A 14,164-nucleotide genomic window follows, 5' to 3' on the forward strand; every position below is an offset into this window, starting at 1 on the left:
ATGAGATAAAAATAATTGTGAAGAGACATTTTTAAAGGACACATTGCCAAAGTTCCCTGTGTTCAAGGAGGATGACTTTTCAGAAAAAAATGTTTTTGTGGAAAAATAACAAAAGAACCTTTGCATGAACCTTATTTTTCTTCAGAATTATTGAGCTATAAGGATCTGCTTCAATTCCATAGGATGAACTGCAATTTCAAAACTCCAGTAAAGTAACTCTATACTAGTAACTATGATTCTGTAAGAAGCAGCCTGTATTATTTCAGCTGAACTAAAAGTCCTATTGCAGTTACCAGAAGGCAAAGTTTCCCAAAGAGACAAAAAAAAAAAAAAATTAATATTCAATAAAGTCAACCAGACAAGTACTTAAGAATACTGAATACTGAATATCAGGACTTTTTTCTTTTTTTTGTAATTTAGTCAGTGTCAATTTCTTCTAAATTCCTGGATTTAACTACATTACTTTCCAGATTAGGCCTAATTGTTATTTTAAAATGTAAATACCATTTTTTCAAATTAGAGTTTCATAATACCCATAGAAGAACATATATTGAAAAGTCTTGTACTATGTGCATATATTTGAATCCATCATAGATAAAACAGGTATTTAAAGCTTTTATTTCAGTGTGATTAACTTGTAAAATTAACTGTAATCTTGTAGTACCTTGGTCACAGTGCAGTTAATTCTGAGGTGATATTAAAAATGCTTGTGCTGCTAACAAGTTATGCTTCTGTGACATAATTTTTGTGTGAAATCAGTGTTTCTTCTGTACTTTATAGGGTATAACCATCAGCGTATCTGTGAAAACCAAAGGCAGAAGTCTCCGGAATTTTACAGCAGAACAGCATCAGAATCCAATGTGTACTTGAACAGTTTCCGTTACCCAGATCGTAGTTACAAGGACCATGCCTTTGACACGTTAAGCTTAGACAGCTCTGACAGTATGGAGACAAGCATATCAGCATGCTCACCAGATAACATTTCCAGGTAAATCTTCTTTCCTCCTGATCCTGCAATTGTCATAGGGTCATATGAAAAAAGAGAGTATGTACATGTACACTGTGATAGTGTGAATGCTGCTGATTGGTTGAGAAAATGTAAGGTCATTAGGCATCATATTTGTCTAGTTCCTCATAATCGGATTTAACTACATCTCACCTGTTTATTGAAAGATGAAAATAAAAAATAAAACTATGCAAAACTTAAGTGATAATGCTGAAGTTTACTGAAGAGCAATCAGTGCTTCCTCACCTGATCACTGCAGGGAAGGAATTTCCTCTGATAGGAAACTTTTCAGGGACATGTGCCATTGATGACCTACACTGTTCCACAAGTCCAGCATGTTAACCAACTAGGTGCTTAAGCTGAAACACTCAGGCTTCCCCCAAAAGTCTTACTGCCCTTTCCTCTCCCTTTTCTGGGTCAGTAAAAATGAAGAGATGCCACTGAAAGGCTTGCTTTACTCATCTTCAGAGGCTGTCAGCTCAGACACCATTTCTCAGACGAAATGAATTTCCATGATCTGTGTTAAAAATCCAGATGAGTCTCAAAAATGTGTGCAAACATTCTCTCCTGGCAGTCCATTTTTTTATATCTGACATTAGTAGTGCTTCCATTCCTGCTCATAGTCCAGCCCCAGCAGTTTCACAAGCATAACTAGAGGCTGATGATTAAGTACAGATTTGTCACTATGAATACTTTGTGAACACAAGGACAGCTTTTTTGGCTAGCATGTAGTGTTTTATTTAGCATCTTTTTGCTGTGGCAGGGAAGCCCCTGATTTCCCCTTTAATGTCATTATCACTGCAGTGTTAAGTTTTAGAAAATACCACTGGCAGTCATTCTGCCAGCTGGTTTGCTTGAGCTTTTTTGCATTGGTTGACATTGGTTTTGGTTTTCTTAAAGGTTTTGAGGATTTCTGTTTTAAATGGATAATCAACAAGTCTCTGATAGCTGGAGACAGGCTGGGAACTAACTCTGTGCATTGAGCTAATGTGCCAGTGATATGAAACTTTTCTCTCTCTGACTTGCGGCTCTGACCATTTGGAAGGAGGATGGTGTGTCTGATCTTACTATCCTGTAAGTCCAGGCTCCAGCCCAGGACTGGGAAACCCCAACAGCTGTTGAATTTCACTGGTACTGCTTGCTCTTCTGCTTCCCTCTGACTCTTGCAGGCAATGCCAGAAGGAAAACAAAAGAAAGCAAGACAAAGAAAAGAATAGCCCAAATCAATACAAAAACCATAAAAGAATCCTTTACAACAGATCTTTCTGTTTCTCACAAGGCAAACTTTGGTGAAAGAAGAAAAGAGTGTGAGCTGATTTTGTTGATAAATTCTGGATGGTAGCCAGTTAATTTTCCTTGACAAAATTTCCTTTAAGTAAAATTAATTCATACTGTTTTAGGTGGTGTTTGAACATATTTTCAAGCCTTATCAGACTTTAAAGGAAAACAATTTTTGATGCTTTTTTCTGACCAATTTAAAATGTATAAGTTATATTTTACCATGTTTAAGGCAAGAGAAACTTTTTTGTAGAAATGCATAAAATTTGTGGGTGCTCAAAGTACAGAAGAAACAGAACTGCTGTAGTCATTTATCAACTCACCAAAGATACCTCTTTTTTTGTTAGTGGCTACTGCACTGAATTGGATCTGAACACTGTCAACTCCATTCTTAAATTATGTTGGACTGCAAAATATTTCTTTAAATACCAGCTATTATTTTAAATAAGAAATAATGGGGTCTTTTACAGTGCTAGCACTTCAAATGTTGCAAGAATAGAGGAGATGGAGAGACTTCTCAAACAAGCACATGCTGAAAAGACTCGGCTGCTTGAGACCAGAGTAAGTGTAATTTTGAGTAACTAAGAGGAGGCATGTAAGTTTGGATAATATTCTCCTAATGAAACATAGAAACCCACCCCACTTATACCTAATAAACACTTAAAAAACACCTCTTCCTCCTCCATGGCTTCACCTCACACTACAGCCTTGAGCCCATATGCAATATCTGCTGTCTCAAAGGACAAGCTGATGGCAAAATCCCCAGAAATTTGTTCAGCATTGGTTTGACACCTTCTGGGGGACTTGCTTAAGAAGAAACTTCATTTCTATTTGCAATTCTTATTCCAAATTTCAGTCCAGTGTGCTGGATATATATTTCTGCCTAGTTTAGGGACAAAAAGGTATTTAGCGCTAGCTTAGAAATGACATTGCCCACTATAGTTTTGCATATAATGGAAGTTCTCTGTGTGCTGTGGTATTTAGGAACGGGAGATGGAAGCTAAGAAACGAGCTCTGGAAGAAGAAAAACGCCGCAGGGAGCAACTGGAGAAAAGATTGGAGGAAGAAACGAGCCAGAGGCAAAAATTAATTGAAAAAGAAGTCAAAATACGTGAGAAACAAAGAGCACAGGTCAGATATGGGGATGTGAAATGGTTTTGAAGTGCAAGACTTCCCCTTCATATACGGAAAAGGACTTAGTGTATTTCTGCCAATGGTAAACAGCTGAACAGAAAGATTTATTATTTCTGAGGTGCAATTGTTTTGCGAAAAGTATATTAGGGCTCTTGGAGCCAAGTATTCATTTAAAGTTAGATAACAGCATAGGCATCTATTTAGCATTTTTATATAAAAAGTATGAATATTAATCCTATAAAGTTTGTTACTGAATATAGGCAGAGCAGAATTTTTTGGCCAGAACAGAAATTTGTGAATGTGTTAATTTTATAAACCATTGGTGTGGAGTTGGGGAGGGGGGTTCTTTTGTTCTGCTTTTTCTTTTAATACATAAAATGCCTTGAAATGTGAATTATTACTTTCAAACATTTGACAGAAAAGACAAATAAGGAAGATTTTTTCAGCTCCACACCTAAGTACAGAGTAAATATTATTTTTTCTGAAGTTAATGGGATTGTACAACATGAGAAACATTACTTAATTTAACAAGTGTTACCTCCTACATATTTTTGCTTCTTCTTTGTGCTTAGAGGTACCTTGAGTTTTCTTTAGGCTTAGTGTCTTAACTATTTGTTTATTTCTTCAAAACCAGTAGTATCTATAAGGTACAGCAAATGACTAGGCAGTCATTGCTTGTATACCAGAGCAAGACAATGTCTCCATCTTAATAGACGTGTTTGAGTGCAGAAGATTCCATATCATATTGGAATATCTTTCTGATTTTATCTTTGCTGCCTTTGCTGATGTTTCACCAGATGTTTCTAGTTAAATATATTCATTCATTTGTTTTCATATAAAATGTAATCAGGAATGCTAAATTTTACTTGCTTCTCTCCTTTTTTTCTAAGAAATTTGTTGACAACTCAAGTATGGCATAAACAACAATGCAATGCTGATATCTTTAACCCAAACTAGAGCATGCATGTGTTGTAATAGAATGTCCTATCAGTTACTGCTAATTGGCAGAGAGAAGAAGACTGAATTGGCAGGAAGACAAAAACTTATCTGTCAAAAATGACAGACTTTTTTTATTTTTTCTTTCTTTTGTACAGTGAGACCAATATTTTCCCCAGCACCTTTTGACACTTAGAAATGTAAATGAAAAGAAGGCAATCTCTGCATTTGCCAGAGCCGGTGCCAGCTCGTATCATACAGAACATACATAATTTTAGAAGGGTGCTTGTGAGCAACACAGCTCCTATTGAACCAAGGAACGCTTAAGAATGCAATGAGGGAAAATCCCTTTGATTTGAGACTCACAGTGGGATTTAACAGGCTAACTTGAGGAATGGAGCAGGGGTAGATTAGTTTCTTCAGGTCACCGATTTCTCTGGAGTCCAGGGGGAGAGAGAGAGGGAGATGGTCCTTTCACAGATCCTTGAAAGCATCTAAAATTAGCTTCTGTTCCAAAGTAGCCTCTGCCTCAGCTGCAGCAGGAGGCTCCTCTGGGAGACCTGTCTTCTGTGTTTAAAATGATGGGGTAATGATCGTGCATAGACCCTTCAGGCACAGAAAACAGGAATATTCCCTCAGTTGGCAGAGCTTCTAAATCATTATCTCCTCTTGCTTGTTCTCCCAACTGACACTATCCAGGCTTGGTGCAGGGTCTTGAACTGCAATCAAGAAGGAGGCACTGTCTTCTGCACTGCTTTGCTGTCTTTTGCAGAGGGATGTGAACTAGTTATCACAGTTAATTTGTTCAGCAGAAAATAATTCTCTTTTGTTCACTGCAATCTCTGTGAAACTAACTAGCAATTACAGTTCATTTCTATTATTAATGTTTCTTGCAATAGCATGTTCTTATTTATATATTATACTCTGCATAAAAATGCCTGTAGCAGTGACTTAAAGAGTGACATCTGTGCAGTGAGTACTTAGAGAAATAAAGAGTTTGATTAACATCCTACATATGAAGTTCTTGGACTTCATCTAAGGCAGCGACACACCCTTACATTTAACTAATGTCTTAATTCTGTGACAGCTTTTCTGTGCTTTGGCCTCTGTTTTACCGGCTTATCAGCTGTTGATTTCAAGAAACTTCTATACTATATCTGGCTTTTACAAAGTTGTCCAACACTGTAAAGTTAGAAGTTTAATGGATTTTTCTTTTCAAGAAAATTATAGCTGCAATAAAAGCTCTTTATTTTTCTTACATTTATTCTTAAACTTTAATAAGCAGTTTTCAGTTATGTCTTCCCAGCAGAAAGAGTAGGAGATGATAAGGCTTCTCTTAAAAATAATATGATTTTCTTTTCTTTCCTGTAGGCCCGTCCCTTGACTCGCTATTTGCCCATTAGAAAGGAAGACTTCGACCTACGAAGTCACATTGAAACAGCTGGGCACAACATAGAGACCTGTTACCACATTTCTCTCACTGAGAAAACCTGCCGAGGCTTTCTGATTAAAATGGGAGGGAAAATTAAAACATGGAAAAAACGGTGGTTTGTTTTTGACAGAAACAAGAGAACTTTTACTTATTATGCAGGTAAGTTTCAGGATTGCTACGTGGGTACATCTGTTCTTCTATTTTTTTATCAAACTCAGCTGAGTTATGAACACGTAGGGAATCCAGATAAAACTTAGATTTCCATTTCATCCATTCCTTTAGAGGTCATGTGAACCCTTGCCTATAGCATTTCATTCTCATGCCAGGTAAGGCAGAATTGAGCATACAAAACAAAATGAAGGAGGAGATGCATATGGGCAAGAGAAAAAATGGAAGATGGTCAAGTTACAAGTACACAGAATAATGGTTCCACGTATTTTATTTTTAAATAGTATATACTTCCCTCAATGACTGAATGATTTCTTGTACCCTTCATACAAGAATATAATTTATACTTACTGTGAAAATTGAAGTGAATGTTTTCACAGTCCGTGCTTAATGTGAAGAAAAGGTTTTCAGGAAATTAAACATACAAGGGTAGACTTTTTGAGTTTGCCTTATTTTGAAAGTGTAAGGAATTTCAGATTAAGAATGCGCAATAGTCCAAAAGTGTTTCTGTTCATGAAGTTGTGTAACACAATATCTCAAGCCATTATAAGCATTGCATTACTTTCTTATCTTAGGGTAAACCTAGAAAAGGGGAATTTAAGAACATACTTATTTCTCCAAATGCTGTGCAAATATACGCAGTGGTTTGACTTTGAAGTTTCAGTTCTGAGGAAGCTACAAAAATAGCATTGTACTCTGAATATTTATTGTTCAGAGAGGCCAGGAATAGGCATATGCAGGACAGCTTATTGCTAAGATGCAGGAGAAAACACCAAGTACAAAAACCACCCAAACAGTTTCATTTACTTTATTGACATAACTCCTTTCCAGCAACTTCTAAGGAACATAAAATTAAATTCATTACATTCATTCATTACATACCCACTGAATATTTCTTACTAGTTTGCAGTAATACAGTGAGGAATGTGACAAACATTCTTTATTTTGTTCTAAACATCTGGTTTATTGGTTAGGAAGGCTTGTAACATACAGTAGTGTTCCCATTTGGTACTGATCTTTTTTTGTCTTTTTTTAGTAGTTATGTTAACATTTAATGGTTTCACTTTTGAGTTCATCATAGTTGCCATAATGTAATCTCAATTACCAAAGAAAACTTTTGCTAGTGTCTCAAGGACTCCAGCCAACAAGCACAGTTTTATGAGGAGTCTCAGCTGCACTAAAATGCTGCTTATGAGTGAGGATCTTTAGATCTTTAAATACATAGTAGATTTCCAAAATAAATATTGGTCCTGCAAATTCAGAGTAATTGAACTCTGAGTGAATGTCCTGAGATAATGCTTTAGTTCTGCCAGTGCACTGAACCAAGAACTTAGCCTGAAGTCTGACAGCTTAGTGTGGTGACTGAAGCATCTGCACTTTCTGAACTGAAGCATTCAGGGAACTCTACCAAGACACTTTCAATGGGAGCTTCTGGTATTGTGCTGTGTTTATTTCAGTATAATGTGTGCTGTGATCTCATAATACTGTATCTCAGTGCTTCAGCACTGCTTCTCTGTGGGCTGGCAGGAAGATTCCCAAAGCTGCATCGTTTGCTCTCTGGGATTTTATTTTGCCATCATATGAAGCTTTAAGAATTGCTTGCAGCTACACATAGGATGTAAGCTGAGTTCCCCAAGTGTTTGAATGACAGCAGAATCCCTCCTGGGACTGCTGAAGATGTTCTGCATGACTGTTCAGTGTTGAGATGATACTATGACTTGGGGGCAGAAAACATTATATTCCCCTAATACAAAAGTGCTGGGAGCAAAAGGAAGTTGGCCTTTCAGTGTCCACATGCAATTGGGATGCTTCTTAACAATTTCTCTCTCCACTGCAGGAAAATGGAGTGAAAATGGCAGGAAGATGCTGCCCTGCCCCGCTCCTTTTCCTTGTGAAAAATTTTAGTGGTGACTCTTAAATTCACATGCGAAGAAGCATTTTTTTTTTAAGTACGTACACAAACTATGTTCTAATATAAAGATTTTGCTGTCAGATTGTATTGAAAATTCGATTATCATTGCAGTTTTATCTTCAAGGCAAAGTGGAGGTCTTAGCCTGTGAACTGTGTGAACTCTGGCTGGTTTTAATGGAATTGGAAGAGTGGATATATCTGAGAGACATCTGTCCTTCTGTGGGCTAATACCCTGCATAACATTTAGCCAACTCAGTGAAGGGAGTGACTTGCAAATAGATGAGGAAATTACAAAAGCTTTTATCCTTGGAAACTAGGTGAAGAAGAAGACATATTAAAGTCAAAAATGCATCTCTCAATAAAACCAACAAACTAGTAAGAAAATTTGAAGGTATCCATGGGATTTCAGAAGCAGAACTGTTGATTCAGTTACTTATCAGCTGAATATATATGGAAATGCAAATTAAGCTTTTGCTTCTTAGTAGTCATTTCAGTTCTGAGGTAATTTCTCTCTTTTCTGTTTTAGACAAACACGAAACTAAATTAAAAGGTGTAATATATTTTCAAGCTATTGAAGAAGTCTATTATGATCATCTAAAGAATGCATATAAGGTAAACTTTGTTATTGTTGTTTTAACCATTTATCACACAGAGTACCCAAAGTATGTAGCAGCTGTAAAATTAAAGGGAGAACTAACATTATTGGAGGGGAAAAAACCTTAACAAATACTTAAAAAGAAACCCTGGAGTGGAGGAAAAGGAAGAGGAAGCTTATCAGTGATTAGCACTGTTTTAGTGGCTTTTTTTATTCTGATGGAAGCAGACATAAGTGTCTACCTGCAAAGTAGTTTTGCTGCAAGGAGTTCCCTAGTCCAGTGGCAAGACCACTGAAATTGGTGGCTTGGACAAGTCAAGGGCTGGCTGCACACCTCAGTCCCAGGGAGGGAGTTAACTGTGCCAGCAGTTCATGGCACACCCTGCCTCTCATTTTTAATTTAAATGAGCTATGAACAATTTGTGGAAGGCACTGGACAGAGTGGGGGAGTTACTTATTTGGGCATGAAACAACAGCTTGGAGCCCTGTAGTACTGTATAATAGTCTACTGGAAAAATGCTGTAAAAGGTGTTTATGGTAGCTACAAACACTTTCAATGCATCTCTGCTGCAATATAAGATTTAGTGGTACAGCACTTTATCTTTCTTCTTAACCCTATTCATAAATATCCCTGTAAGCAAATCCACTTCTGATACCAATATATGGCTTTGATTTCACTCTTCTGATATCTTCTTTGCATTTTATTCGAGAGTCCCAACCCGCTGCTGACTTTCAGTGTTAAGACCCATGACCGCATCTACTACATGGTTGCTCCTTCTCCAGAAGCCATGAGGATATGGATGGATGTCATTGTTACAGGCGCAGAAGGCTACACCCACTTCCTGTTATAATAAAAGGGAGCAATAGGGCATCCTGCAATAACATAAATAATGAAGTTAGCCATAGCTAGTGACATCTGAAAAGCCAGTGAATACCCTGAAATGTCCTCCTTATGATGTGCACCCTAAAATCTCAGATTGAGAGGGGATTACAAATGCATGGAAAAGGGGGGGTTGTTATCTGTTGTAATTGATCTTTATAGGAATGAATGAACTAAAGCTGTTGAGAGAATCATAGTGCTCCAAAATGGATAATCAGGCAATTTTAATTACAGAATCTTGGTTGAATGAAAAGTTTCTACAAATTCTCGTATACAGAGAATGTCTTCATAAATTTATACAGAACAGTTTACAAGTGTGTGTGTTCCTACTGGTATGCAAAAATTCTAGTAGTGAAACAAAAAGGTGTAATAAGCATATATTTTAATATACAACATTTGACATTTATAGATGATTAGGTGAGTTTTTAAAACCTTTAGTCGAGTATTTTATAGAAATACAAACAAAAAAGAAGCCCTAAGGTACACAGTTCTTGCCTTAGTAGTTAAATGTTACAACAGAGCCAAAGAGTTACATGAGTCCCTTACATTTTCATATTGTTACTTGTACCTAACTTTCTGTGAAGGGACAGTGCCAAAACTCTTAATGACTTTTAATGTAATTAAATTATTATATTCTTTGTGTTCAGACACTTTGTGGCAACAACTCTATGTTTAAAGTTTGCATCTATGGAGCTCAACAAGTGAAAAACAAAAAAAACCATGAGAGGGATAGCTTTATAAAGATGCATTTTTTTCCACAAGGATGAGAAACGGAAACACATGTATTAACTTCCTCATAAAGGGAGATTTTTAAAATCCTCCCTGTTGAACAGAATAAGCTGATTCTGGACTCTACAGCACTTTTATATATAAGGTCCCAGTATCCTTCTAATGTTACTCAGTGCCAAGTGAACGCTCTGTTGAAATCTCTCAAATATTGTCTGCCTTGAAGCCAGCACCAAAATCTCTACCTGTCTGAATTCTTTGGAGCCAAGCTTTCAGTCCCAGAGAATTGTTTTGTTGTTTAATGTACATCTGCACAGAAAAATGCTGTCAAATAGAATAAAAGAGGAGAGGTGAGTTCCAAGAGTTTACACTAAGCAGTGTATGAATAAAAAACTGAAAGTTTGAAGTAGTAGGGATTGAGATTCCTAAAACAGCAAAAATACTGAGGGTGCAGCGGTCTCCCATTTTAAAATCACCTCCAAGTCCTTGAGTAATATTGCAAAAAGATAAAGTATTTAATTGAAATTAACTTCAAGAAAGTGTCATATTATGACTTTAAAGAGGTTCTCTTTGATTATAATTGAAACTTACACACTCTGTGGTTTGTGTACTAGAAGAAAGCACATTCACCTTTTTTTTCTTTGATGAAAAAGTTAATGGCTTTTAATTGAACAAATAAACTGAAACCAGAATAGAAATATGCTGGCAGAATATTTTTGTTATACTTTTTAAACTCTGTAGCTGTAATGAACAGGTTTGTGGTATGTACAGGTGATGTGGTTGTTTTGGCATGACAAACATCAGTTTCTACTTGAATCATAGAAGAGACTGTTGTTGCAAGATAATTGTTTTCATCTGTGCAGATCACAGCTTGTAATCTATAATTTAAAACACTATCAAATAAATTGCTTTTGTTTATACAGTTATTATTTTTTCCTGATGTTTTTTGATTTTATTCCCAAGTATAGTTATAAAGGTTTTCTAATACTGATTTTTGTATCCTGCATGATGCAATGAAGGCATTTCAATAAACATTTTTAAAAATACACTTGTTTCAAATATTTTCTTTCTGCATTATCCTGAGACATTTATTCTTGTCTTTTAAATAGTTGTATACAGTCATGCAAACAACACTGTATTTCTCAGTAACACTTAATTGAACTATTCCATGTATTTTCCAGAAAAGAGCTATGGAACATAATCTTTCGGAGGTCAGTGAAATTAGGAGTGTAGTCTGTTTTCTGCATATACATAATATAATACCTTTTTCATTTTTTATGAACCTGTTTGAAAAATTTATTACCAGCTTTGGATATTGACAATTTTTTTTGTTTAACTGCAAACCAGAAACTGCTTGACTTTAAGGATTTCAGTTTTTCCCATATTTGGCTTAGACATGATCTGAATGGGATTAACTCACGTGGAAATGAAAATAAGTGTGGTTTTATGATTGACTTGTCTTCACTAAGTTTGCCATCATCATCATGATGTGGGGTGGGTTCTTAGGGGTGTATATCAAGACAACGTAAATAGAGCATGGTGGTAGGCACCCCCTTTATGATCAGTCTGCACTGATCATAGAAGTCCTTCAAGCTTATCCGCCTGGGAGTCAAATATCTGTTTACCTTGAAAGTTCTCGGGCAATTGCAAACCGTGGAGTCTGAGTCTTAAAAACCTCCTCAGCTGTGTCCCATGACCTACAGGTGCTGGCCTGGTACTTGAATGAGAAAACACCCTTCCCTTGGCAGGCACTGGCCTTTCCTAGCATTAATTTTCATGTGCCAAGGGAGGTTGGACATCAGGAGGGGTTGTCAAGAATAGGAATGGGCTACCCATGGAGGTTGTGGAGGGGCATCCCTGAAGGCATTCAAGAAATGACTGGGTGTGTCCACAGGTCTAGTTGATGTGGTGGTATTTGTCAACAGTTGGACTCAATGATATTTGAGATCGTTTCCAATCTAAATAAATGATTTGGAGATTCTATGATTATTTTCTTTGTGGCTGCCATGGCCTGTATATGAAAGATGTATGTGCATAAAGATGTCGTTTTGGCTCCTGTGCTCGTATATCTAAAGCTGAGAGAAGATGAGATGTGAACCCATTAATGAAGTCCCTTCTCAGCCGTCTCTTCTCGAGGCCAAACAGGCCCAAGCTTTTCCCTCGGCCTCTCCTCCTAAGAGAGGTGCTTCAATCGCCCTCACAGTCTGCCGCTCAACCCACTCCAGGATCTCCGTGTCCCTCCTGTACTGAGGAGCCAAGACCTGGACACAAGACTGCAGAGCTGCCTCACCAGGGCTGAGCACAGGGGCTGGATCACCTCCCTCGACCTGCTGGCAGTGCTCTTCCCAATGCACACCTTTGGCCTTCTTGGCTACAAGGCACAGCTAGCTCGGGGAAAACACGCACGCTGTGAAATGCACGATCAATGTTGTGGCTCTTTTTATTGATAAAACTTTGCACTTTCCCAGGGAGGTTCCGCCCTGACCGCAGACCCGCTCCCGCCCCGCCCCTGCCGTAGCTTTACTCCCGCGGGAGGCGGGCGGCGCGTGCGCGCGAGGCGGCCATGGCGGGAGTGCTGGTGCGGGCCGGCCGTGCCTCGGCCCTGCGGGGATCGCTGTCACCGCTGAGGGCGGCTCGGGCATTCCTGGGTAAGGGAATGGCCGCGGGGAGCTCGGAGCAGAAGGGTTGCCAGTCGGAGGGGAGAGGATCTGTTTCGGTGGCGACTGTGATGGCCACCGTGCGGCTCTTGGGCAGCTGCGGGTGGCACCCTTTCCTCCCCTTCAGGGCCGTCGCCATCGGGAAGGGCCGTGGCGCGGCTCTCTGGTGGGAATGAGCATCTTAAACTCGATCCCCTTCGCACGGGGTTCCTGACAGGCTTCTCCCCACCTGGCCCGCGGGGGAGCTCGGTAACTGTGCAGAGGGCAGGGCAAGTGCTTTCTTACGTGTGTTTGGTTGGCTCTAAGCCCTTGCCCCGGTGGGTTTTGAGGAGCAGGGAATCGTGCGCCAGCGCTTGATCGGTTGTGAAACGTGCCTGCCTGTAAAGCTCCGTCAGGCACCTGAAAAGCTTTGCTGGCGTCCCCTTCTGAGTGAGCTCGGCCTCTGCCCAAACACGCAGTGTCTCTTCCTTATGTGTCCTTGTCTGAGCTGTTGAGTTTATTCATTGCCTTTAATTGGACAGGTGGATCTCATCTAAGGTTGCTCAATGAGTAAAACTTTATTGCTACTACGGGTGCACATTTTCTAGCTTCATAAAAGCTTGAATACAGTGGGATTTTTTTTCTGTGTTCTTCTCCCTTTCTGCGTGTTTATAACAGTAATATTTTCAGAGTATCTCTTTATTTGAGTGTGTCTTTAGGTGCTCTGGGACCAGGCCAAGCAGCAGTTCCTGCTGGAATGTGGATGGTTGCATGAAACCGAGTGTGGATGGAGTTGAGTCCATTTACCTGTCACATTAACATTAATCTGCTGCTGCTGGGAGTGGGGAGATCTTTGTGCAGGAATATTCGCAGAGTTCAGGGAACTTCTTTGGCTTTGATGCGTAATGTAACACTGGTCTCAGTCACAGTTTCTGATGTTCATAAAAGTTCACAGTGACTCCAATATTAAGAGAATTCCATAGATACCATCAGGCAAGGGTCCTGTGGTCTTACTACAGCTATCACCTTCTGTCTGTAACTTGCTTTTATAAACACTAATACCTGCCTTGCACCCTTCAAAAATGTTTCCCTGCTCTTAATAAGGTCTTTCCTAAAATCAGGAGGAGAAATTACTGGGTAGTTGCTGATGGTTTTGTTTGTCTGAAGAGAAATCTGAGAGGGTGACAGCATTGAGTTTTGCTTTTGGGTTGGCTGCGGTGGTTGCTTTTGGGGTTTGCATTTATTCAGGTTGGAATTGCTGCTGGTGCTTCCATTAACTTGTTAAATGGAAGAATAGTTTGTGAAATCGCTTAGATAGTGTTTGTGTCTTGCAGCTGCAGTTGGAACCCTGCCCAATATCAAAGTAATTTGAGGACACCTCCAGGGTGCTGTAGCATGGAAGACAGTGGCTTCAGAGACGGCTATCAGGGCTTAAGGGGGAGAAAAATATTCCCAGTTATT

At 38.9% G+C, this 14,164-nt stretch overlaps 1 protein-coding gene across 7 annotated transcripts in view; it reads left to right on the plus strand.

The window, feature by feature from the left end:
- PHLDB2 (pleckstrin homology like domain family B member 2) overlaps positions 1–11,113 on the plus strand; it is a 63,865-nt gene extending 52,752 nt beyond the window's left edge. For all 7 annotated transcript variants that reach the window (XM_059493036.1, XM_059493071.1, XM_059493078.1 and 4 more), the window contains 6 exons: positions 781–988; positions 2,755–2,845; positions 3,269–3,415; positions 5,726–5,945; positions 8,393–8,478; positions 9,172–11,113. In XM_059493036.1, coding sequence (XP_059349019.1) covers positions 781–988; positions 2,755–2,845; positions 3,269–3,415; positions 5,726–5,945; positions 8,393–8,478; positions 9,172–9,312 — 893 coding nt within the window. In that variant the 3' untranslated portion in view covers positions 9,313–11,113. The remainder of the gene's footprint in view (positions 1–780; positions 989–2,754; positions 2,846–3,268; positions 3,416–5,725; positions 5,946–8,392; positions 8,479–9,171) is intronic.
- The last annotated feature ends 3,051 nt before the right edge of the window (positions 11,114–14,164 follow it).

Source organism: Ammospiza nelsoni, chromosome 2 (genome assembly GCF_027579445.1).
Source record: "Ammospiza nelsoni isolate bAmmNel1 chromosome 2, bAmmNel1.pri, whole genome shotgun sequence".
NCBI lineage: Eukaryota > Metazoa > Chordata > Aves > Passeriformes > Passerellidae > Ammospiza > Ammospiza nelsoni.